Raw genomic sequence first — 24,506 nt, 5'->3', positions numbered from 1 at the left:
TTAGCTCCTTCACCGGACACCATGCTTCTCTATTCTCGTTTTATTTGATCCAAAGCTGACTGCTTTTTATTCTTCTTTACGCAGTCTGTTCTTGTCTTTCAATGCATCGTTTAGAACTAAATCGCCGAGTTCGCACGAAGCTTCTTCCAAATCTTGTGCATTCGTTCAGCCTGACCAGGCGTGAACCTCAGCGGACCACAATCACTATTCTTTGTCAGTCTTCCAGTCTATCGTGGGAAATTATCCACTACTTACTGTTTGACATATGTCATGTGGTTGTCGACAGGATCCAGACCAGGCTTATCGGGACAAGTATTGCGGCCAGGCTCGGCACAGGAATCACCCCCAACAGGGAAAGCTTCGTAAGGGGTATCCTCGACGTAGTCTCCTGGCTCCTCGCAACCATTCAAAAAGGTATGCTCAAGGCCTAACCAGTGGCCAACTTCATGGATAGTGACCTTGCCAAAGGTGGGGGGAAGCTCGCCAGGGTTATCAGATCTCATGATGCAGCCGTCCCAGAGAACAGTATCGTCTGTCACATCTGGGACAGGGAGCTCGCACTTGCCATTAGGGACCATGTTTCTGACGAAGAATAGGTTCAAGTCTTGGTAGCTTCCCTCGCGAAGAGCTGCTCTCATGTCAGGCTCAGTGTCGTTCCCGAAGGGTGAATCACCATAGTTGTCCGCCCAAGATTCATTAATGATCCTGGTCGTCTTCACGAGCTTGAAGGAGAAGTCCCAAGGCTTATAAGCCTCGTTCAGTCGGCTGATCTCACTCTTGACAGTCTCTTCCTACAAAAAATTCAGTTCATTTGTAAAATTATGTCAAGAGTTCGCACCTACAGTAAGATATCCATCATCTTCCTTTTCGCTGGCTGCAACAATATGTACAAACGTCTGAATCTCGACATTCTTTCTCTGGCCGCGAATTGCCAAAGGTTCATTTTGCAGTTCTTTAGACAGGCCCCTCAAAGCCTGACTAGAGCCATTGGTACCGCAGCTCGTGAGGGCAGCTGTGACAGTGTTAGCTAAAAGGCCCAGGGCAAGAGCTGATTGAAAATGCATCGTGTATGATTGAATGATGTGGTGGATCTGTTCCACTAATCATAACTGATGTACTGGCGACACTCGTTGTTTTGTATCTTCTTGTCAATTGAAAATCAGCGTCGAATCCTTCGCCAACTGCGCCTCATTCGACACGAAGCCCATGGTTGAATATTGTGTCTCAGTCTTGGCGATAACCCTCAGAAATCTGTGTATCCTAGGGATTGATGATCCTGAGAGCTGAAATGGAAAGATGTTCCTTCGCTATTACGATTATCTTTAAATCCTTTAGTATGACGAAGGGTTCTCAAGAGACTGAGACTTCTAGGCAGAAACCTTCCAGTCTGGAGACTCACCAATTCGTGGTGCCATCATAACCCACGAAGGATGATGATACCATGTTATCAAAGCGGCACAGCAGTCTACAGGACGTAATAAATGTCATGATCGGTAAAATCCATGCCAAATCAAACCTAAATGTCGCTTTCCTATTTTCAGAACGTGTGTCGTGGGAATTGGTACCATACTATCTTGCTAACCAATAGCTGATATGTCAGTCAAACAAAAAGCTGTGATTGATGCTTTATAGCATGCAGTGGAAGTATGTGGAGGTCCCTCCCCGGCCTGAGTCACCGGGGAAAAGATCTTACTAAACAGAGTCTGAAGCAAAGTAAAAACGACCTGCGAGTGGGTATAAAAGATAACAACAAGGAGTATTGCTGCCCATTCGTCCATCCATAAGAGGAAGCTCTGAAACAAGACAATAAGACAGGTCCGATTCTTACCCAGTCAACTAATCTATGTCATGTATGTACAAAGAGAGAAAAAATACAATTGGATCTCAGCGGCAGTCTCTGTGGTCCGTCATACCGGGAAAGTTTGCAGAGGTTAGGCCTTCGGAATGGTCCAGTTACCGCGCAACCCAGAGTCAAAAAGCGAGGAAAGAGAACGTTATCACTGGAGGGCAACATAAGAAGAAGATCTAGGCGGCACTTAACTCTGTAAATTCACCAATCTATTTTGATTGAAAAAGAAAAACACACAATACAACACACTCCAAGCCCGCAATGAATCCATCAACCAGTTCCACGGCAAGCGATCACTTGAGGGAGTTTACATGCTTCGCGAATCTCCCACTGGAGATCAGACTGCGGATTTGGGAATTGGTAGCACCGCGAGAACGAAACGCGGTCATGGATAAAGCTGGGGCAAGATCCACTGGCTTAAACAACCTCGACTTGGGAATAAGCCTGGATGGCCTATCATTGTCGTCACATGGCATGGTAGAGACGTGTCCAGAGAGTCTGAAAGTTATCGATGATATACCTATCGGCACCATGTTCATTCCCTTACGACGACCGGCACTTGTTAGTCTCGCATCCTTGCATAAGAGGGTAGACGCAATTGCTACATTATGGCCGGAACCGAGACATTTGGAGGATCTCCATAAGTTCCTCGTGAAGCGAAAAGAGGCATATGACAATCACCGGATTAAGACAATCTACATTGGCCTCTCGGGGATACTATGGACAGCCAAACCTAAACTTGGTGGTACGGGTTTCAGAGTCTACGACCTTGACGATATCTCCCTCTTACCATTACTATCTGAAGTTACAACCCGCCGTGACGATCGACTCCATTCCTCTGATGAATGTTTCCTTGAGAATCTCAAAGTCTATTGGGAAAAGAATGAACTTGCCAGAGAATTACAAGAGACATGGGAAAGACTCATATTAGGCAGCGAGAAAATTATGCCTATTTTGAAACCCGTTGTTGTCTTTGCCAACTCTAGGCATCGACTGCACCTCGGAAGTTGCAGCCCTTGTCACGGACATCGAATTTTGGAAGGCCTGATATTTGCAGGCAATTCTGTTCATCGGCATGAGGGCAAGTTTTTATCTGGTCATCCGATAAAGATGTGGGGAGGGTATTGCGACGAGGCTTGCCGGACGAGGATGATAGAACAGTCTCGTAGAGAGTTGTGGTATGATTAACTTCACATTGTCGTCACTATAGTGCTCAAAATGAAATCGTAGTTCAGCATGGCAAGATACCAAGTACAATGGATGGAGATGCAAAATGCAAACGACAAAGTTGACATAAAACGGATTTTGTCCTGAATTGTGACCAGACAAAGATTCTGCGAACTTATCTTTAGTTGATGCTCAGTGCAGTTTTATGACTGGTTAGAAAAGCTGGGAATCAGAAAGACATGGCGTATTGAGAAGCAGGGCCTGCCCGCCCCAAAGGATTGAGGCTGAGTATGATGGATTGCTTGAGATATATGAAGGGAATCAGCTGAAACAGGGTTTACGTACTGGAATTCACACAAATTCGAGCCTCTGTAGCCAAAAAAAATTAGACGTACCGCTTGCAGCCAGTCTTAACACGAAAAAATAGGGCTCAGCTTGATTGTCATTTGCTAGGTGTTATGGACTAAAGTCTACTGGAATGGTTTGTTTTGTAGGTAAAGTGATGAAGGTTGACCAGGCGCAGCAGGTCAACAACTCTAGCAAGGATGCTTAGATGAGACAGTAAGCTCGCTAGCTGCCTTGTAGTCTATCACTCTCCAAAGAGATGATCAATTGGATAGACTCGCGTGCCAGCCTCAATTGTTCACCAAGAATCCCACAGCTTGGACTAGACCTAAGATGCTTCTGGACCATGCGCTTGTCTTGTTTCAATCAGAAAGGTTGCGTTTCCTCTTTCTCCATGATTTGCCATCTCGGACTCGTGAGATTCCACTTTGCGACCGCAGTCTTCATGCTCGCAGAAAGACCAATGACATGTCTACAACAAGGAAATTAAAGACCCGCTGATGCTCCGTTTCAACCTTGATCTAGTGCTTATCGATGATGCAAACAGGAGATGACTTGGAAATTGTGTCTGTTAAAACGTCTTCTATGATACAAAAGTTACAGTAGAAAGCAACAAGGAGAGACAGGATGCCAAGATGAAAGCCACAGAGGTTCGGCCCGCGAGAAATGAGCCGTCTTATTGTTCGGATTGTCTAAAGTCTAGTCTAGACAGACAATTACCAATTGTCTCTGGCATGCTACTTGAACTTAGGCCCATGAACCCCTGGAATGCTCAGCCCGAATTACCCACCGCTAAGCCGGACCCGACATTAGCATCATTCCTTCAGCACGGTCTAGATGTCAATCCATCCGCAAATCCTCTAATCCTTCCAGCAAAGTAATTTACAATATATATAAACGTCCAGTCCGCCAAGTCAAAATGGAATCCTCAAGTTCAGGATCATCATCATTTGTATATCTATATCATCATGCATCTGACTTCCTACCTATCCGTCGCCGTGACGCTCCTCGGCCTTACGAGTGCCGCACCCAAAGAGTGTTCCACTAAACGCTCCCCTGTTCCCAAGCTTGAAGGGGGTCATTACATTCTTGACCGCTCTACCAAGTTTGCCAACAAGCAAGTCTGGACATTCAACGGCAACACTCTTCCTGAGGGACTATACGCCAGCGATTATCCTGTTGGAAAGACTCACGTCTTCAAATCATCCAACGTCAAGCCTCGCAATGGTTACCTGGAGCTTACAGTGCCAGGCGGCCAAAAGGCTAAGCCTTACAAGTCCGCTGAGATTGCCACCGAGATGGAGAACATTATGTATGCGTCTGTCCGAACGACGGCCATTCTGAGCGAGCCTGCAGGTGTTTGCAACGGTAAGTCCCAACAATTCAATTGAACTGAACCCTTGCTGATAAGTCCCAGGAATGTTCTTCTACCAGTCCGACAGCCAGGAGACCGATATTGAGTGGCTCTCGGACCCCAACTCCCAGTCCAACTACGATGGAGTCCGTCGCCTCTGGTTCACAAACCAGGACCGAGATGGTGATGGCGAGCCCAGCCATAAGGCTGTCCTCCCTCCCTCCGACCCCACTACCACCGAGCATGAGTACCGAATTGATTGGACTAAGGACCTTGTCCAGTTCTACGTCGACGGTGTCAAGAAGTGGTCCACCAAGAATGATGTCCCCAACGTGCCCGGCCCATGGATCTGGAACAACTGGTCCAACGGTGACAAGGGCTGGAGCGCCGGACCTCCCAAGCAGACCGCTGTTTTCAAGATCAAGAAGATCGAGATGTACTACAACACTGCCTAAGTCGTGCATGAGGAAGAGTGTTTGGATTGTGTTGCATATAACTTGTCAGGTCACTTATTTGTATAGAGGGGTTTTTCTAAGCTTGAAGAAAAATATAATTTAGATTTAATGTCATATATTTACGATAAGCGAGTAAATGTGCTACGATACAACTAGTCCATCTCAAAACAGTGAGGAAGAAAGTAAATCAGTTCGTTCAAACATGACTGTCGTTATGTCGTTCGTTGTCTACCCTTTCGGCAAAGCATCTCGTATTAGAGCCTCCTTTCAACTCTGGTTTCTGTCCATATACACTGAACCTACCACACTATCAGTGTTTCTTCGGGATGTCATAACAAGAGGACTTACACTTGGCCTATAGTCTGCGTCTTGAGATCCATGATGGACTTTCTCATCTCAACCGCAAAAATCTGCATCTCTTCGGGACTCCACGTGAGAATCTCACAAAGTGGTAATTTTATGAATCCATCTAACGCTTGACTAAACGCCAAACCAGCAAAAGTCCCAAGCTCTTTCTTCTTCTTATCCCTGGGCCACCGTCCGACAGGGATCTTGTGTGTTTGGTGAGTGACATTGTTGAAATCGGCTGTTTTGGCGAGCTTCTCCAGCTTCTGGTCGGAAAAATCAAAGGTGCGGTTTGTTTTTTCGCCCACTGTTTTGAAAATATTTGCCCAGCGGGTATAGATACTGTAGGCCTAGTCAGTAATTGTAGGTTAGAAGGGAGCATGGGCTGCGTACTGGTCGTCATCAACATTGACTACTGAGTTTTGTGAATACATCTGCAGATCAGGCTCAATGTGCTGGAACCAACCACCTGGCTTGAGAAACTTGTACACTTGGTCATAGAACTTGTCCCAGTCATCAATGGTACCTTGCATAAACCGAATGTGGATAAAATCAAAGGATTCAGGTTCGAAAGTCCAGTCCATCGTTGCGTCGTCGATCTGGAATTCGACATTTGGGGGGACAAAGCTGGGCTGGCTTGGTGTGATGTCCGTAGCTATCACCGTGGCAGAGGGGAACTCATCCGCAATGTTTCTACTACATGTTAGTTGTCTTCCTGATAGAGCTTGCTTGACTCACATGGCCCAAATTCCTGTGCCCGTGCCAACATCCAGGATTTTCTATCACAAATTAGAACATGACTTGGTTGAATTGAGTTCAACTTCCGTAACTTACTTGTGGGTTCTCGCCTATCGGTGGGAGGAAAAGTTTATCGTCAAGCATCAACGTTAACCAATGGTGTCTGTAGAAGTCAGTGACTGTTTATTGAACGTTACAACGGTTGAAATACATAAGGTCAAGTGCCTCCAGTTGCTCTTCATCATTCGGCGCCCTGATCCATCAGCGTTTTGTTTGTTTTTAGCCACGATTATCTTACCAATGCTTTCCATACTTGGGGTTCGCATAAGATCTACCCTGAAAGTAGTGATTCTCAAAAATACTAGACGTAATAGATGCCGTAGACTCAATCTCGCTGATTTTAATTAACAAATGGACCAGGCTGACGAGGGGAGCCAACCACGTACCTCTCCGCACTGATGTCGGTCTCATTATCGAGATCCAGAGCAGGATCCTGCCTTGGTCAGCAACCTCTTGTATTAGACTAGATTGAACAAACCTACTGATTCAATTTGAGCCGCCATGTTTATGCCTACAAACCGAAGTTATTGGGAACGCACCACTCGCCGAGGCGGGGCTGCATGACATATTTATGTATGCCAGTTTTCTTTGTGGTCTTGAGGAGGGGAAGTGACACGTCAGATTGAGTCTGTTGGTGGCTTGTCCACTGACAGGTGCATTGACAGGTGGGGAGCATTTTGAGTTTTGCAGGTGAAGTAGACAAGGGTCATTATCACGAGGTAGATGTTTGTTGGAAGGGATATTACTGACTTGTTGATAGATTCAAGTTAGGTTAACCTGCCATAGAAACATGCCATTCATAGGCCTGGTTGCTGGAACTCCCATATTCTCCAATCACCGATGGGAACTTCCATCCATTCCTCCCTCCTCTCGTCCTATCTTGTCTCTTCTCTTCTTCGCGGGGTGAACTACGCTAATGCGAGGACGGCAAGAGAGACCCTTGCTTTCCAAGGTTTATGCAGGTTTCTCAAGCTCAACGATTTATTCTTGATCATGATTTGTTGGAACTCGAGCAATGGTTACTGCATGCTAGCGAAACTTTCCCATGCCCTTTCCCTCAAATCGGGTGTGTCGGCAAAGGCATAACTATAGATGTTCACGTTCTTTTATGGGTCGCTTCTGCACAATCCTGGGTGTTTTGTTCGTCATGAGAGCTACTTTCAAACACGTCTAGAAACGCATAAAGTTGTTCCAATAACTCCAGTCAAAGTCGTCCACATTGAACTCCCATCCTTCGAGACCATTAACTCCATCGACTGGTACCTCAGCACTTGCGTTTGCAACCCGTCGCTTAGCCCAAAGCAACTCGATACAAGACGGTATAACGTCAGCCTCAGTTAATACCTTTCGTCGTGATTCCCAGGCCTCTAGAACCAAGTTACCCAGAGCGACGAACAATGGACTCTCAGTATTCCCAATCAGCTCGTGGTGGTCAGTATACAAACCATCCACCAATTTCCACGCCTGATCGATTCTGGTACCCGAATCCCGCTTGCGAAGCTCGCTCACAACGTAGATGTATGCGTCAATATGATATGTTGAAGTCAAGTGTGTGAAGATATGAGATGAGAATTTGCTTTTAAACCCCAGGTTGACGTATTGGATGAATGAAACCGCTGCTTCGAAGAGAAAGTCACCTTCTTGTTGTGTAATGTACACATCTTCTCCGGATACCGATCGACCTCGTGGATGGTGCAGCATGAATCTCATGCGAGCAAGGGCTAGATTTGCCATATTATAGGTCAAATCATGAAACGGAACACACCTATCCAATTTTGACAGATACTTCTCGGTATATATAGCCTCTAGCTCATTGATAGCTTCGTACTCAATCTTGGTAGATGTCCTAGGTTTTGTAAAGCCGGGAGCCATACCCTCGAAAACCTTTGCCGCCCGGGGCGATGATTGAATCCAGCTTGTGACCTCGTACTTCATCAGAACGCAAGTCATCTCTGTTGGGCCAGTGTATTTTGTAATAGGCTCCAGCATGTCTGGATGCAAATCGGCGTCATTCATACTATGAGGGGCCCGCGAGTCCCCAAAGTCGCTTTTGGATAGTTTAATCCCAGGTGTCGAAACGGCGCGGACTCTAGAATCGAGACCTTTGATCTGCCACCAGAGCCTTATCCGCATTTCTTTCTCAAAGAAGGACAACCTTGTGTCGGACTCGGTTTTGTGAATTCCCATCATCTGCCCCAACCTAATAACAACTGCAGTCATGGTACTCGCCATTTCAGACTCTGGGTTCGAAAATATGAATAGAGTCATCGCTTGGAGCACCTCGAGTGTTTTGGTCTCCATGTAATCAGCCTCGGCCAGGGCTCGTAGGGTCGCAGTTCGATAGTGCATGAGTAAAACCCCTCTGTCTTGCCCGAAGGAAGATAGACAGTTCTCTGATGATAAAGAAGTGACAGAGAGCGTGTAAATGGAAAACATGAGGGCTGAAAGAGACTTGTCAATGCACGAAGGGTCCCAGCTGGCTTCAAGGATGCGCTTTTGCAAACTTGGGACATGGATGATCTTGATAAGCGGGTTGACAGTCTCGACAAATGTTTGCCAGAGGAAGTAAATATGCTTTGCCTCTGGGTGAAACTCGTATGTATGTTTTGACGTGTTCAGTATTGAACTTAAAGGTGGTGATGGTTGAAGGAAGGGATCTTCCTTGTGACGTAAAGTCATCATTGGAGGGTATTTTAGCTGATGAAGTTAGTGGAAATAACGCGATAGGGTGACAGTATCTTACTTCTGGACATAAAGTTGACCAAAGACATCTGAAGGTGACATTTATCAGCTCATAAAACCCGAATCATATAGGAACATATGCTATTTACAGTTCTGTTGGACCAGGAGAATCAGCATCTGCTGAAGTGTCCTTTTCAAACTTTGTTCCCGCACCAGAAGATACCCAGACATTGGCATACTGGGTATAATCTATACCATTCTTTTGCATCAACTCTTCATATTTAGCTATTTTGGCTAACAGTTCTTCATCGGCGGCCCTTTTGCGCGGTTTAGGTGGCGGTGGTGCTTCGTAGGAACATTGTGTTTGTGCTTTTTGACAATTGGAACATGGATCTAATCTGTCACACTTGACCTTGCGACGAGCACAAATTGTGCAAGCATGTTTTCGTAACTCGGTCGCCAAAGCCATATTTGAATCTGGGGAAGTAATAACTAGAAGAGGAAGAATAGCTAATTACTGAAAAGGAGTCTCGGGAGGTGGGATGAAGGCTCGGATGCTTCGGAGTTCAAAGAGGGATAGCCCCGGACTATCACAGCCGAGCCAATGATCAGAGCATATCAAGTTCACTAAGTCAATCAGGTAAGACAAGACATCTGACAGCTTGACTGACAGTGGTTGGTTATGAATCACTATCAAGGGGACCTCTGTAAAATGCAATGCCGTATTTTTCCAGAACTGGATATGTCTCGATTTTAATGCCGTCAAGTCAACGATTCTCTTCATTTGATAATAACATAAACTCAAAGATGTTCCTAACCGAGGCATGAGGTGATGAAGCGACTTATTTGCGGGGCGTGCAGAATCTACTTATCATCTCGGTTCCGCTCCCTTCTCCATATTGCTCGCTCGCTCTTGACCGTGCGTTGCAAAATATAGCTTTCACTCAAATTTATCTCTACCATGGCAGAAGAAACTATCTCGCTGAAAGCAGCCACCCGGCGGTACAAAGAACCAATCTCAAAGTTCACTGCTGCCCGATATGCAGTGGTATACTATATACTGCACTATTTCATCGTCATCGCCAATAATGTACTTGCTTTCAAAGAGAGGTTCATATCGTCGGCACATCCACCTACAGTTGTCAAAAAATATGCTTGTCTACCGAATCTACACATAAGGTACGTCTGTGTTTGACGCCTCGTTGATCCTCACAATATTTACTGACTCTTTAAGAATCTTTTACCCAAAAGGTTTCGACGCACAATCTCAGAGAAAACTCCCTACCATTCTCAGTATCCACGGCGGCGGTTTCGTTATGGGCAATCCTCGTGACGATGATCTGTTCAACTATAACTTTGCAAACATGCATTCCGTTCTGGTCGTCGCACTCAACTACAGAAAAGCCCCTCGCGTTCGTTTCCCAACACCCATATATGATCTGGAGCAGCTTATCTTCGCCGTCCTATCCGACTCCTTTCTGCCCATCGACAAGGACCGTGTTGCTCTAATGGGCTCTTCTGCCGGTGGAAACTTGGCACTCTCTGTATCTCTACTGCCTAGTATGTGTGGCAGTGGAGACGGCGTTAGACGGATCAAGACTGTAATCCCCATGTATCCTGTGGTTGACATGTCAGTGATACAAAAGTACAAAACACAAACTAGGCAGTATAAGCCATCTCTTGGAGGCTTTCGCGCGAAACCTGTCGATTTCCTTGCTCGTCTTTCTCCAGTCTTTGATGCAGCTTACACATTGGCTGGACAAGATTTCCAAGATCCTCTTCTCAGTCCCATTTACGCGGCCAAGGAACAACTGCCGCCAAACATGTTTGTACTTGCCGATGAGCTTGATATGCTCGCAAACGAAGCCTGGAGAATGATTTGCGATCTGACAGACCGTCCAATTGAGGAGCAGACTGTCGGTCGTAGTCCTGTTGGCCCCCCGGGAAAGTTGATTCTTGACGATGAGAAGTTCTCGTTTGGGGTGAAGAAACATGACGGAAACTACAGATGGTTGTTGATCCCAGATCAAATTCACGGGTACGATCATTACGATTCGTTGCAGTTGCTACATGGAGACAAGGAACTATCTAGAGACGCGGAGTTGAAGACTACAGAAGCTCAAAAGTTGATTGGAGAATGGCTCTTTGAGGGACCTTTTGCATAATCTTTACTGCGTGTTATCAACTCCGATTATGAACAAGCTGGGGAGGGGGGTTGAGACTAGTGGGTAGCAGAAAGGTTGGTCTCCTAAGTTTTTGGGTATGAAAGCAAGTAGCCTAAGAAGGTAGTCTAAGTAGCATAAACTCATCTATTAATTTCATATGTCATATGTAGTGCAACCTGGGGTAGGAACCCATGCCGAGATATAGATGTAGCCAGATATTTAACCGTCCGCAATGGCTTTCTGACCTCAGCTAGGGAAGTTGAAATTAAAAGCCTTGTGGCTGATGGTGCCCACTGTCCAAGTTTTACCCCCGTCAGAGGACCTCAGCCCTGAAGACGTAGCTTGATTGAGACCAAGGGTGTTACTGAATGAGGGATCAGCTTGATTTAGAATGATGGTTGTATCGATATAATCTGCTTTCGTTAGATCAGTTTGTTAAGCCTTAGGGACAAAGACTTACCATGAGCATCAACGGTACCAACACAGGCGGCATCCTGGCATTCAACGGCTGTACCCCAACCTTCAGCATGACCAGAAGCTGTTGCTGTTAGTATCTTATTCTGGATCAACCATTTTAGAGAAACTCACTGGTGGAAAGAGTTGAGACAACGGTACCATCGATGGCCACGCTTTGATCGTATCGTTGCGTAGCATCATTATACTTATCTAGGACTATTCAGCATATCTAGAGATTATTGAACAGCATGAGTACTCACAGTGAATCGTCAATCGAGCGCCAGGACTTGCTGGTATTTTCTTATCGCCGAGTTGTGTGCCTTCCTAAGTCAGTCTGTGACTTCATCTATGCTTGTTGTCAATCTCACCTTGCAGAGTCGAAGCCCAGGTGCACCACTGTCCAGGCTGACCACCACATTCGCTGGACTCATTAGCTATGCACAATCTAGCGCTTCTATCCACTTACAGTCTAGGGTCTGCAAAAGAGACAGCCAAAGCTTGAATTAGTGAGCCGCTACTTGTGCCCATACCGGGCCATAAAGCCAGACGATCCTTTTGTCCAGGAACTCGCGGCAGAACAAGCGTCGTCGTAGCTTCACGAATCCATGATTTCGTTGGGCCTAGTGAGAACGCAGGACCGAAATGCACGTTGGCCTGGGCTTTGGCTGTTGATAGGAGAGAGAGGACGCCGAGGGCTGTGGAAAGATGCATTGTGATGATGGAATTAGAAATAGTACAAACCAGGCAAGTGAGGTTTTACTGTGAATTGACTTTGCATAGATCATTTACTGTTTTATATGTTTCCATCTTATTACGACCATGTTACTTAACTCGGAGCATTTAGTAGTTTGTTCCACCTATCAAAGCGTCCAAGTTTCGGGCGCATAACCGTTTCATGTCGTTGTGGACCTTCCTTGCAGAGCGAAGATCCTCAACATGCCGGTCTTCCGGTCAATATCGTTGTTCTAGGATCATTCCTTGCTTTAGATGCCATTGAACACTAGATAGGAAGGTCGGATTAAGCGAGTAGCCATAAACATGAACGTTTAGCTCCTGTCGAATGACATTCACTCATAAATAGGGTAGTATTCCTGTTGATTTCATGTCCAATAGTCAAATCTTGCTATAACCATGGTCGTGTATTCCTAGGCTTCACTAACACGCAATGCTCTGCATATGTATCCATAAACGTATCCATGGTGCTCTAAACTTGATTCAATTCAAGGCTCCTCGGACATTTCATAGTTCGAAAAATCGTCAGGCATATGAACAAGAGACTCCCACATGTCCTAAAAAACACATTAGTATTTGCATCAATGAAAATAGAAGGCGAGGCGAGTTTACCCAGTCTACAGCATCTGAGCTGTTCAACATAGCTTCTATACCGTGGAATTCGCTCGAGAAGGGCATGCCATTCGAACCATTATGGCCATTTGTGTTTCCTGGATACATCAGTTTGTGTTTTCGTAGGAAAGAGATCATCATACCGTTACCATTTTGGATATGAGCTTTCTCGTCGTTCATCATGTTAGGAAGGGATTCTTTTGCTTTATCATTGACGGAAACAGCTTTCAACATCACTGTGAGCATATCATAAGCTTGTCGTGCTTCAGCAGAGACTGCCTTGAGCGCTGCCCAGAACGCTTGCGAGGTCTGAAGTGCTTGAATCATGTTTTCTCGAGTATAGCCAACAAGATCCGGGTTTTCGTGCTGAGGCTGTTTGCTCAACTCGAGACAGACGACCATGGATGCAAGGGAGAAGTCATGACGTTCGAGGGATGTTAGGAACCACCTATCCTTGTACAATAGCCCACCGACTTGGACTTCCCTCAAGATGCTTGCCTGATGGCCCAGCACTGTCATAGCTGAGTCGACACAAGCCTTCCGCGAGTAATCGTACTTGGTATCCTGGTAAGCCTTGGTCATGTGATGACGGTGCAATGTGCACCTCGCCTTCTGGAAAAGCAGTTCCAGGTTGTACCGCCGAATAAGGATATATGGCGGGACCATGATGCAATCTTCCAACTTGGCTATCTGGAAACAAGGTGGCATAGACTGGTGCATCTGGTGAAGCTTCTCATCAATTGTCATGATCTCTTCGTAGTTCTCTGTCTTACCAAGAGAGACTTGGTTGAAAATAGTTCGATAGATTGTCATCATTCGGACTTTGACTCTGGTGTACAATACAGGTGTCAGTTGGGTGTCAGGTCTAGGCGGAGGAAGTCGAGTGGAATCAGGACCAAAGTCATCGTCGGTGATATTTCGTGGTAGTTTTGTATCACACTGAGATTCCTGGATGAGTGAAGGGAGACCGAGTTGGCAAGACGTCAAGATGTCAAGCTGCTGGATGACACCCCACACGCGACGACGCATTTCTCCATGGAAGGGAGAGATGCGCGGATAACTGTCTGGATCGCGATGATAACCCATTCTCATGGCCAGCCGGATGACGATACCGGTGAGGATCCAGACACCAAGGTGGGCGTCGCGACGACGAACGAATTCTCCGTGGATGTTGAACAGCATAGTTTCGAGCGTATACCTACCAGGCGCTGTGGAGTACTTGGAAATGAGAAGACAGTCTGTACAGCGTCTATGGAAACCTTCTGCAACTTCCATTGGCGCGCCTAGACCTTCAGGAAGCTCGTCCTGCGAGCGGATATATAAGAATGTTCCTGTGGCTAGAACGCCGAACAACATGCCAATCCATTGAATGGAGACCGAGTTGGGGTCATCCCAGAAGCGTTTGTACTGAACATATGGTTAGTGTGATATAGAGATTGGAAATTGCTCGCATACCTCGATTTGGAACTCCCCCGTGTGGGTGATCACTTCCTAGTATTAGCAAGCCCTGTCTTATCTTGCGAGTTTGTTTACGTACTGATAGATGGCTCGGTGGCGTTGAAGTATCGCGACACTATCCTATCTGCGATGTGTTTCGGAGGAACATCCGCCAAAACTTCTTCCAGACTTGGCGTCAATCTTCCAGGTCCCAGAAGCATGGGTACCTGACTTTGTGCTTGGTCCGCGATGCCTAGATCAGTAGACTCGTTGGTCTCGTCAAGATGTTCGCGAATGTATTCGACCTAAGATATTTTGTTAAACTTGTTCTTTTCATAAAGTCGATGGCGTACCTCATGGCAAATGGCCGACCAATGACTGCTAGAGACATAAATAGTCTCGTTCGGATTCGCCATCAATCGGCCAGGCTTGACCTCTGTACTGTCTTTACTGGAGGAAGATTGTAGAGATCCTTGATTGGTAATATATGTACTCGCAGGACTCTTGATACTAGGTGAACCAGATGAGGAGCCCTGTTGAGAGGGAAGCTGGGAAACAATGGATCCGAGAAGTGTCTCAAGATGGCGCACTCGGTCGTTCAGATCTGTCTGTCTGTTGTCCCTCCTCTGCGCAGCCACACGACCACGAGGCCATGGGGCATATTGACAGGACACATTTCTGGCGACACAATTGCTACAAGGCTCATCACGATCGCATTTCAATCTGTCTCATTAGTGTTGTGGTCTGGAAGTGGGATAGACAAAGGAAGGACGTACTTTCGTTGACGACAGGAATTACACGAGAGTGTCGCTCTGACAGGCTGTTGTTGTTGTTGCATTTTTATGTACTTGGCTGAGTAAGAGAACAGTATGGATTGAGGAGATGGGGAAAAAGATGAAGGTTGTTTTACAATTCTGCTTATTATTTATTTATTTATTAGTGCTGAGCCGGAGAATTTAAGCTTAGATTGCGTAGTTTGGTGTCACCATTTGCCTCGGAACAAATTGATGAGGGAGCTTATGTCACGTGGGGGTATTTGACGATCCAACTACTCTTTTAGACCATTTATCCCTCTATCTCGTTCGGCCGAAACCTTGGCAGTTTAACTATCTTGTTATCGACTATAGTCAATCTCTTCTGGTTGGCTTGTCGGAGCAAGCGAAGTAACATGAGTGGAGTGCAGCAAATTACAGGGCATACATAGATAGGGCTGACCTGACTGCTTCCATTGCTCACCCGTAAGCGATGCTTTAGGGCTGAGTTCAGTCTGCCTGACCATCCATTCATGACATCCATCATGTGCTGTCGTCAAACAATTGGTGCATAGAATCTCATCCGGTTCTCAGGATCCCACTTCTTCTTTAGCGCTTTGAGCTTGTCGATCCTCCAAGGTTCATACCCATACATACTCTCTAGCGATTCAACGCCATGCGCATAATTGACATATGCTCGTAGCTGTTGAGGTTCATCACTTGCTTCTAGTAGGAGGTTCCTCAATTTCTCTCCATGCTCTTGCGCCAAACTGTCCAACGCAGAATTAGGTTTGTACAGGATATATGACGTGATGAGAATCTCATCGTCACGGTGAGGAAACGCAGATTTATCTGCGTCCACTGCTTTCACGCCGTGCGTCGAGTACCCCTCAAGAAGAAAAAATGACCCCGCCAATTCAGGAACACGCTGGGATATCTCGGCAATAGAGTCGAAAACTTGGCGGACCGCTCGGGGATTGTACTTCTTGAGACCTATGGGATAGCGCAGACCCGTAAAGCCTTTTGTGCAGCCGGCAGTGTCTTCACTCATAAGTGTAATATGAGCGAGTTCGGGCATGGGGACTGCACCTGCGTTGACGTTGATGGGCCCAATGTCGCGGAGTGGTTTGGCGTATTCTCGAGCTTCATCGACTGGGCCGTCTGAAATAATTGCGTACCATATAATCGGCTGCAGAACGTTAGTTGAGACAGAATTCTCAAAGACTGAACCTATACCTTGTCAGGATCAATTTCTGGGACATTGACAATATACATCCAGTGGATTATCTGTGGCGGCTGAGTTTTCATCATCTTGTTAGTCAACTCGAGTACCTCTTCAAGTTTATCGCCCAAGAAGATGAGAATCTCATAGGACCAGTTTGGATTCTCGACATCGTAGATTCGATACTCCCACTCTGTAACAATTCCAAAGTTATGTCCTGCTCCACGCAGGGCCCAGAAGAGGTCTGGGTTTGACTCTTCGGACGCTGTCACGGCTTCTCCGTTGGGAAGCACGACACGAGCAGATATGACCTGATCGGATGCAAGTCCTTTTTTGCCTTGTAGCCATCCATGTCCTCCTCCGAGGACGGGCGCCGAGATGCCAACGCATTCACAAATACCAGTGACTTCCCTTTGTCAGCCCGAATACAAACCGTTTCAAGGAAAACTAACCTGTCTGTTTCTTTGAAGCCCATAGCTCGTTCACAACTTTCTTCACACTGGCTCCTCCGCCAATGGTCGCGTGATTGCCACTTTCAGCAATTTTAATATCGTTCATGCCTCGTATGTCAACAACAAGAACATCTTTGGCCAACTGCAACGCCTCAGTCGCTCCATGGCCACCAGATCTCGCCAAAAACGGGATCCTGTTTTGGTTCGCGTACCGGACCTGTCCAAGATCAGAATTCGCCATTCTCCTTGGAGTGAAGGTGTTATGCTTACCGCCTCTTGCACGTCGGTCTCTGTGAAAGCTGTCACAACTGCACCAACCTGCGGTGCATGCCAATCTCTCCATCGACTAACGAGACCACCGAACTCGGGGTCTTGCGAAAACACTATCGATGCGTTGGGAGAGAGCTTTGAAGATAAGTCTGGCCATGTTTGTGATGTAATGAGAGATGCGAGACCGATTCGATGGAGAATCTTTTGTGGCGAAGGCGCTCTGTTAAGCGCCCAAGCTGTGCCAGCTGCGATGAACTCCATTGCGATGATAACCAAGCTAGGTCAGCAGATCCCGGGCTGACACAAGGTTCTCTGAGCTTTTACAGCAGCGTAGCAGAAGGTGGTTACAGGCAAAGTTTTGCCGATGGGATCGCCGTTGGAACATGAAGTCTTTAGGCTGAAAGTCTTATATAGACAGGTAGCTGACGTGAGATTCCAAGCGACAGCTATCGGAGACAAATACTAGTTGTATTTTTTGACCGCGACGATAATTATTGGTCGCTTTGAAGTATTACTGCGGAACTCGGCATAAGTAGAAGCATGTGTGGACTATTACTGTATTCTCTTGGTATGTTTCATGCTGATCAGACAATCCTTCGTTTCTACCTTCCTCATCGGTGTTCGCTAGCTATTTGTGACTATGATTCCTCCCGTAGATCCCGGATCCATTTTGTACTATTCAGCAATACAGTTCTTAGTCACTACAAGTTCCCCTGTATTTTTTCTGAATTGTTCACGTTTGACGTTATCTGATCACAGCCAGTGGTGAGCCTTGCTCTCTCATTGATTGAATCACTCTCATGGGCACCAGTCTCAAATCTCCGGTAATGGAGTGTACCAAGAAATCCATACACATGTCATTTGTAAGCGGTCATTGATGGAAAACCGAACTTGGATCGAACTTTTATTCATGTCTATCTTAGCCATGGATTTTCCGATCTCCTTAATAATAGGCATGGTTATTCAAACCTTGTTCAGCCCAAGAACCTCCGTAACCTCATCAGTATCAGCGTGATCTCTTGCGTTTCTCATGCGATGGCACCAAGTCACTTTCTTGTCCTCCCCCTCTCCCTCAAACAAGAACTCTCCACCCTGCAAGTTGGGTGCTCCAGACGAGAATACAGGATATCCTTGCATGAATCTCCAAATCGCAGTCTTGATGGACCAGTAAACGGCCCAGGTGGTAGTCCAAGGCATATACTTGTTCGGTGGCCCTTCCTTCCAAGTTTTAATCATCCCCAGAGTACTGTATAGTTTCTCGGAAGGGTCTGTGTAGATGGGATACTGCCAGCCCGTGTCGAGACGATACATGTCGACCTGTTTGACATCGCCATGGCCCACTATCACAATAGCCGTGTCGAGGCTCTTCAGCTTTTCCGGTGTCGCATTCTCAGCAAGGAAGCTAGTGTAGTTTACGCATGACTGTCAAGTCAGCTAGAGACCCGAGTATTGCAATTAAATACCTACGCAGCAGTAGAAGTGACGAACAAAAACAACAAGAACCCTTCGAGGCAGGTCCGGTCTGTTATAAATACTTTTGAAGGTGTGCTTTTTGCCCTCACCATCATACAGTTCAATTGCGTCAGCAGCCTTTAGGGCTTCGGCAGTAGGTGGATTGTCGTTGACATATTTGTTGGAAAACTCCCTGCCTGGAGAGATATCGCACGAGTCACTCATGGCTATTAGAGAACAGATGTGAAGCTTCCGGTCCTTTGTTGCATGAAGATGGATATGACAGATGCGGAGGTGATACGACGAGACTGATGTGACATCAGATCCCAAATGGGAAGATTTCCTGACGTAAGCACTAAATTCACCACGTCTCACTCTATCAAAGATTCACCTCCTCTCCAAAGAGTTCTCTTGTACTTCTGGATGAGTCGTTCATGATCATGGTAGGTAAATTCATGTGGCTCCTTTGCCGCTACCGGTGCAGTATTGTACTGAATCGTGGTTGTCACGAACAACTCCAATTACTTGGACACTGTGTTTATACTCTATATCTAACCAGATATTTCGAGATCATGGTAGGACTGGATTCAATTTGATTACGAGTTGATCATGAAACTTGACAAGACCCTGGTTTCTTGCGTCATCTTTCAGATCGAGACATAACTCCATCCTGCAACGTTTTTGATACAACAAGGTTTGGCATTCCCTCGTAGTTTCCGCAATATCCGACAACAGGAAACTGCCAATGAGAAAAAGCAATTGGGATTAGAAACAAGAAATTTCCAAATGACCTCGGCCAAGATATCAAATGGCCCACCGCATAGCTAATTATCCACGTTACGTTCGGGGAGTTTGTTCATCTTGCTAGATCATCCAGGACCTAATGGCCCGAGATCTAAAGCACTTTTTTCTTTCACGAGTAAGAACCAACAAAGTTGTGGCTCATCAGTTCACTTTGGGCAACATATTAGGCATGATATGTTCCCGAAAAAGTAATTCGATGCACATCATATTCTCGAAAAGGCGAATATTCTCGATCTTAGGGATATTGACCCATTTTTTAGTAGATGACAGGTTCCACTATCAGAGATTTTGACCGCCACTAAACATTAGAATTGCGGCTCAAGTGTCCACAGAGGGAGAGAAACCTCCGGCTTCAGATATAAATGTGGAGGTTCACAAGGCGACTTAACGTCATGGTGATAAGGGCCATTGTATACGTATCAAAGATTCAAGACATATAAAACATTTTGAGCCCAAATTTTATTATAGGATCATTGAGAAATCTCAGTAGTTTTCTTGCTTTAGTTCAATTCAATACAATATGGCTGGACCCCAAGACCAGAACCACGACTACTTCTCAAAACCAACTACTCCATCAACACCAGGCCAAGCCCATCTTAGCAATGTCGCGAATCGCATTCCTAGCACTATCTCAGATAGAGAATCAGATACTGGCCGTGCAAAATCGACACACTCCAGACATCGTGCACTCCACGGTCTACCTTCAACATTCATGTCGCACTTGAGTCGACGGCCAGCTACCTCCACAAGGGGCTTTTCCCGTATGTCCAGCGAGGGAACCGCATCTCGTCCTACAGCACCTCAACATTCTTCTCATCATCACCACTATGCCCCTGCTGAAGATGGATACTATCAAGAGAATCCATGGTTTGGTGAGGCGGATAAGAAACCCATCTTCAGTCTTGGAAAACCTCTACCTCACAAAGTTCGTCGCAAAGTTTTGAAGCCCATCAGACCAGATGGAAGGGTTGATGAGGAAATGGCCATCGTCAATGAGGAATCTGCCCACGAGCCTCACCCTGGTTATGCCTCACGAACAACCTCTGGGCAGCCTTACCGAATGGAGACCCAAAGTAGCCTCCTCTCGCGAGATATACAACGCCAACAGACTCGAACTACAGCAGCTGGTGTTGCTCATAATGATAGACGAAACGACGCAGGTCAGCCAGTCTTCGAGTATGTTCCTGGTGAGGGGACACCAACACCAGGGCACCGAGATCCTGCTTCCAGGGTAAAATCAAAGCAGGACAACGACCATTCTCCGCCAGATTTCAAGATAGATGGTGAGCCTTTGGGGCAACAAGAGAAGCCTTGTGTGGAATCTGGCGAGACAGATGCAAATGAGATGAGAAACTGGTGGGCGAGAATACGCGCGAAGCATCCTGAACCGCTCGCTGAGTTTCTTGCTACTGCCGTAGCCATCTTTCTCGGTCTCACTGGTACTCTGTCTGTGAACTTGTCAGCCAAACAATCACAACCATACGGCACCTATGAAACATCGTGCTGGGCTTGGGGCTTTGCTTGGATGTTTGGTATCTATCTCGGTGGTGGTGTCTCGGGTGCCCATATGAACCCTGCCATCTCCGTCTCGCTGTCGATATTTCGTGGATTCCCTTGGAAGCAATGCGCCATCTACGTGTTCGTGCAGTTTGTCGCCAGCATTGTCGCTGGAGCGTTAGCTTATGCTATCTACGCCGACTCGATCAACTATGTGGACCCCGATATGGCGAAAATGTCCATGACATTCTTCTCCACGCCTCGAGAATGGGTCACACTCAAGTCAGCATTCTTCAACCAAGTGGTCGGTAGCGCAATCATGATGATCGCTGTTTTCGCTCTTGGAGATGATCAAAACAACCCACCCGGCGCTGGAATGCACGCTCTAGTCTTGGGCTTCCTTGTGACAACCCTCAAGTTCACTTTGGGGTACAACATTGGATCTGCGTTGAACCCTGCTTCTGATTTTGGGCCACGAGTTGTTGCATATACTGTAGGTTCTCGAGGAGACAACGTATTTCAGAGTGGGTGGTGGTTTTATGGGCCATGGGCTGCGACTTTGATAGGATCAATACTGGGTTGTACTTTGTATGACAGCTTTGTGTTTGTGGGAAGTGAAAGTCCAGTCAACTTTAGAATGGACAAGAGGGTAAAAAAGTTGTTAAATTAGTTATTTACCAAGGCTTATAGCGCTTTTTTCATTACAACGTCATCTAGTTCCCTGCTTACCATGATTTCCGGGAATAAGTCCGTCTTCTCTTCAAACCTCATAGTGTAAAGCCCACATCCAACTTCGCACATGCTTACGATATAACCCATTTTTCAATCTCTCTCTAGCACATACGACCATACCTACCAGAAAATACGGGATCCCGTCCGCTCTCCCATAGTCAAGCTGGTAAGGGGCGGATTAGTAGTTGGGTCGGTGACGACCAGCGAATCCCCGCTGTTGTATGTTTTTGCTAGCTCTAGCTACTGGCCTCTCCGTCTTTTTTGCTTGGCACTACGGCTTAATTTAATTGTCTATTGCATTCAATAGATCTAAGATGCTCTGTCTTGAACATGAATTCAGATCCGGTACTCAATGAACGATGTAGTAAACACTCCCTAATGGCGAGGTGTGACCATGCAAATCGCTCACAGTACTATCGTCCTACCATTTGGTCATTACTCAGTATCTTCATCCAATAGCTCTGTAGCTCTCTTCAGCGCTTCCTTCTGCACCTCCTCGACTGATTGATCCACGCTGACGGTCAAAACATACTTCTCATCCTCCCCTGGCCTCTCTAGCGCCTCGAACTGACTATGCACCAGTGCTGGTCCTGCAAAGTGCCCCTTCCTTTCCGCAGCACGTTGCGTGAGAACTTCCTCTGGCGCATCGAGATGTAAGAAATGCACACGCAGATCACCTGCGTCCTCGGATCCCTGTCGAAGAAGGTCACGGTATTGACGCTTCAGAGCTGAGCAGGTCACCACGAGATGATCAGTGCCTGGACCTTTGGGATGGTGAATTGCGTGTTCGTGAAGTGCTTGGAGCCATCCAAATCGATCTTCGTCGGTTAGAGGCTCACCGCGACTCATCTTGTCAACGTTTGATTTGGGATGGAACTGTTTCCTCGTGGTTAGTATATTTTCTCTCAATATGATGTATGAAACTTACATCATCACCTTCGACGAACTTTAGGTCGAGCTTATCTGCTAAATATTTGGCGACTGACGACTTGCCCGATGCCGTAGGACCCGAAACGAAAAGGATCCATCGATGGCCTTTTGGTACAGGCTTAACAGTTGGGTTCTTCAAATCTTTGGTCATTTCTACTATTTCAGTTTTCAAAAGATACTGGTGAATGGAAACGAGAATGCCTCGCTGTTGAAGATGTTTGAGTATATGTGTAACAGTTCTCAGCAGGTTTGATCATTTGCACAAATGCTTGACGTCATAGTGATAACAAATTCCACAATGCCATCAAAAGAATTATGTATTTGCTCCGATTTTCCTGCATTTTTTGTAGATTCCCATCATTACATAAACAGACCTAGGATCTAGATAGAATCCCAATAGATGCCGAGTGTTGATGGCCTTTCCCAGTGACGAGGTCCAGGGTAGAACGACATAGCAAGTGTTCGACAACACGGTAAGGTCGTTGATGACCCAAGTAAAAACTGACAATTTTAGCTTCGATGAGTTGTTTACTCGTAATTCCGTTGGTGCGTGTTTCATTTTTAACATCCTCAGTAGTCAAATATTCCCCATCATGTAGAGTAGCTGACCTGATAAGGATGGGATACTCTCCACCATTGTCACGCAATGGATATTCGCGAGTATAATCCGACAGTCACAATATAGTTTTTCCTACTGCTAGAGGAACCACGGAATTCATTATTTGCCTCATTTAACTGAAGGCACTGTTTAAAAGATTGTAATCCTCATCTGTTTCAAACGACGACTTGCCTTCAGAGCTTCGAAACCAATCATATTGTTTCAGGTCGTTATGCGGGGGGCATGAGCCACATTGACCATACGTAGTATATCCCAAACAAGTGACATATTGTCATCATTAACTCGTTTATCTACAAAGAAAGGGGGTTGATTGATATTGATAGGGTAGCCCGGCCCAAGGGACGAGCGTGAGTGGAGAAGATGGAATTCGGCCCATTTGCTTTAGCATATCTCAAAGATGGACACAAAAACTACCAACTATGGTCTAGATTCCAACTCGCTTCGATATCTTTTCCTCGTGATTACCAATGTTGGTCTTTGCTTTCTCTTTTCCATCCCCACAGTCTGTGTGTTGGGGTGCTGCATGTCTTGTCCATCCTCTGCTGCACAGCCGCTGAGAAATAGACGAGTGGACAGTTCTAGGCAATTACGGATCCTTCTTTAGGTATCTCCATATATAATACCATGTGGTTTTGGCTAGGAAGTTAGCTGTATCAGCCTTGTGGTCAGTGTGTTGTGTTACTGGTGGGTATTAAGACAAGAGTCATCTCAAGCTGCATCTTTGGATCTTATCTCCGTCGGTCCGTTGAAAGAAACGCCTATCTGGATATTGCATCGCGATGGAAGAAAGCATTTCAGAGTGAAATGAAGATGGCATCTGCCGAGGTTTCGCTAAAGCCGACGCGTAGCGAAACTCAAGTCACAATAGTAATAAAAGTACCAGCCAAAGGGGGGAATTTTAAATGCTGATCCTTCCACGTGTACTGAGAGGCACTCATCCCGATAGCATTGCGGGCGCCCTTGCATAGGTAGATGAATGACGCGGAGGAGTAGGAGTAAGTAAATGTTGCTCTTTTTTTTTCTTTGCCCGTCATTCCCGTTAACAAACGGCATCTTCCCGAAGAAAGTAAGAATAAAAACCCGTCTGTCCAATGGCAATACGTTCCAGACCTTCTAGAAGAATTTGCGCTGCATAACTAGCGTCTTGATTAAAAATTCCTTGGAAAATTTGAAGCCGCTAAGAGTCGGAGCACGTACAGGGATGACATTATGTGTGTGGTAGTCGCGGACCCGAGGTTGCAGACACGATGTGGCGCGTGCATACACCGGTAAGACCGACCATTATGAGTAACTATCAGGCGATGCTATGAGTGAGTAAGATTTGGTAGTGTTGGTTTGTTCCTTTACTTTGTGTCTTTTGCGTGAGTGATTATTTCCCC

At 46.2% G+C, this 24,506-nt stretch overlaps 12 protein-coding genes across 12 annotated transcripts; 4 read left to right on the top strand and 8 right to left on the bottom strand.

Annotated features, from left to right (window-relative positions):
• Positions 1–116: 116 nt before the first annotated feature.
• FPOAC1_006203 (uncharacterized protein) lies at positions 117–1,064 on the bottom strand (the record flags this gene model as incomplete). Its single annotated transcript, XM_044850692.1, has 3 exons — positions 117–204; positions 256–791; positions 843–1,064. The coding sequence occupies 3 exons, from the start codon at positions 1,062–1,064 to the stop codon at positions 117–119; spliced, it is 846 nt and encodes a 281-aa protein (XP_044709404.1).
• A 1,046-nt stretch (positions 1,065–2,110) lies between these two features.
• FPOAC1_006202 (uncharacterized protein) lies at positions 2,111–3,037 on the top strand (the record flags this gene model as incomplete). Its single annotated transcript, XM_044850691.1, has 1 exon — positions 2,111–3,037. One exon carries the CDS (start codon positions 2,111–2,113, stop codon positions 3,035–3,037), a length of 927 nt encoding a protein of 308 aa, XP_044709403.1.
• A 1,292-nt stretch (positions 3,038–4,329) lies between these two features.
• Positions 4,330–5,170, top strand: FPOAC1_006201 (uncharacterized protein; the record flags this gene model as incomplete). Its single annotated transcript, XM_044850690.1, has 2 exons — positions 4,330–4,729; positions 4,779–5,170. 2 exons carry the CDS (start codon positions 4,330–4,332, stop codon positions 5,168–5,170), a joined length of 792 nt encoding a protein of 263 aa, XP_044709402.1.
• A 196-nt stretch (positions 5,171–5,366) lies between these two features.
• FPOAC1_006200 (uncharacterized protein) lies at positions 5,367–6,816 on the bottom strand (the record flags this gene model as incomplete). Its single annotated transcript, XM_044850689.1, has 9 exons — positions 5,367–5,469; positions 5,519–5,857; positions 5,909–6,208; positions 6,254–6,294; positions 6,350–6,416; positions 6,465–6,506; positions 6,552–6,647; positions 6,700–6,746; positions 6,796–6,816. The coding sequence occupies 9 exons, from the start codon at positions 6,814–6,816 to the stop codon at positions 5,367–5,369; spliced, it is 1,056 nt and encodes a 351-aa protein (XP_044709401.1).
• Positions 6,817–7,483: 667 nt separating this feature from the next.
• On the bottom strand, positions 7,484–8,995 carry FPOAC1_006199 (uncharacterized protein; the record flags this gene model as incomplete). The annotated part of the gene is made up of 1 exon (XM_044850688.1): positions 7,484–8,995. One exon carries the CDS (start codon positions 8,993–8,995, stop codon positions 7,484–7,486), a length of 1,512 nt encoding a protein of 503 aa, XP_044709400.1.
• A 961-nt stretch (positions 8,996–9,956) lies between these two features.
• Positions 9,957–11,160, top strand: FPOAC1_006198 (uncharacterized protein; the record flags this gene model as incomplete). Its single annotated transcript, XM_044850687.1, has 2 exons — positions 9,957–10,174; positions 10,230–11,160. 2 exons carry the CDS (start codon positions 9,957–9,959, stop codon positions 11,158–11,160), a joined length of 1,149 nt encoding a protein of 382 aa, XP_044709399.1.
• A 246-nt stretch (positions 11,161–11,406) lies between these two features.
• FPOAC1_006197 (uncharacterized protein) lies at positions 11,407–12,327 on the bottom strand (the record flags this gene model as incomplete). The annotated part of the gene is made up of 6 exons (XM_044850686.1): positions 11,407–11,573; positions 11,621–11,698; positions 11,749–11,826; positions 11,877–11,936; positions 11,985–12,037; positions 12,083–12,327. The coding sequence occupies 6 exons, from the start codon at positions 12,325–12,327 to the stop codon at positions 11,407–11,409; spliced, it is 681 nt and encodes a 226-aa protein (XP_044709398.1).
• Positions 12,328–12,836: 509 nt separating this feature from the next.
• FPOAC1_006196 (uncharacterized protein) lies at positions 12,837–15,235 on the bottom strand (the record flags this gene model as incomplete). Its single annotated transcript, XM_044850685.1, has 7 exons — positions 12,837–12,905; positions 12,961–13,058; positions 13,104–14,367; positions 14,416–14,447; positions 14,498–14,702; positions 14,751–15,120; positions 15,174–15,235. The coding sequence occupies 7 exons, from the start codon at positions 15,233–15,235 to the stop codon at positions 12,837–12,839; spliced, it is 2,100 nt and encodes a 699-aa protein (XP_044709397.1).
• Positions 15,236–15,705: 470 nt separating this feature from the next.
• Positions 15,706–17,354, bottom strand: FPOAC1_006195 (uncharacterized protein; the record flags this gene model as incomplete). Its single annotated transcript, XM_044850684.1, has 4 exons — positions 15,706–16,338; positions 16,386–16,777; positions 16,824–17,040; positions 17,094–17,354. 4 exons carry the CDS (start codon positions 17,352–17,354, stop codon positions 15,706–15,708), a joined length of 1,503 nt encoding a protein of 500 aa, XP_044709396.1.
• A 702-nt stretch (positions 17,355–18,056) lies between these two features.
• Positions 18,057–18,770, bottom strand: FPOAC1_006194 (uncharacterized protein; the record flags this gene model as incomplete). The annotated part of the gene is made up of 2 exons (XM_044850683.1): positions 18,057–18,515; positions 18,561–18,770. 2 exons carry the CDS (start codon positions 18,768–18,770, stop codon positions 18,057–18,059), a joined length of 669 nt encoding a protein of 222 aa, XP_044709395.1.
• A 1,099-nt stretch (positions 18,771–19,869) lies between these two features.
• FPOAC1_006193 (uncharacterized protein) lies at positions 19,870–21,593 on the top strand (the record flags this gene model as incomplete). Its single annotated transcript, XM_044850682.1, has 2 exons — positions 19,870–21,339; positions 21,564–21,593. The coding sequence occupies 2 exons, from the start codon at positions 19,870–19,872 to the stop codon at positions 21,591–21,593; spliced, it is 1,500 nt and encodes a 499-aa protein (XP_044709394.1).
• A 420-nt stretch (positions 21,594–22,013) lies between these two features.
• FPOAC1_006192 (uncharacterized protein) lies at positions 22,014–22,659 on the bottom strand (the record flags this gene model as incomplete). Its single annotated transcript, XM_044850681.1, has 2 exons — positions 22,014–22,454; positions 22,507–22,659. The coding sequence occupies 2 exons, from the start codon at positions 22,657–22,659 to the stop codon at positions 22,014–22,016; spliced, it is 594 nt and encodes a 197-aa protein (XP_044709393.1).
• Positions 22,660–24,506: the final 1,847 nt, after the last annotated feature.

This window comes from Fusarium poae, chromosome 2 (assembly GCF_019609905.1).
Source record: "Fusarium poae strain DAOMC 252244 chromosome 2, whole genome shotgun sequence".
Lineage (NCBI taxonomy): Eukaryota > Fungi > Ascomycota > Sordariomycetes > Hypocreales > Nectriaceae > Fusarium > Fusarium poae.
This window is presented reverse-complemented; position numbering and strand designations above follow the sequence as displayed.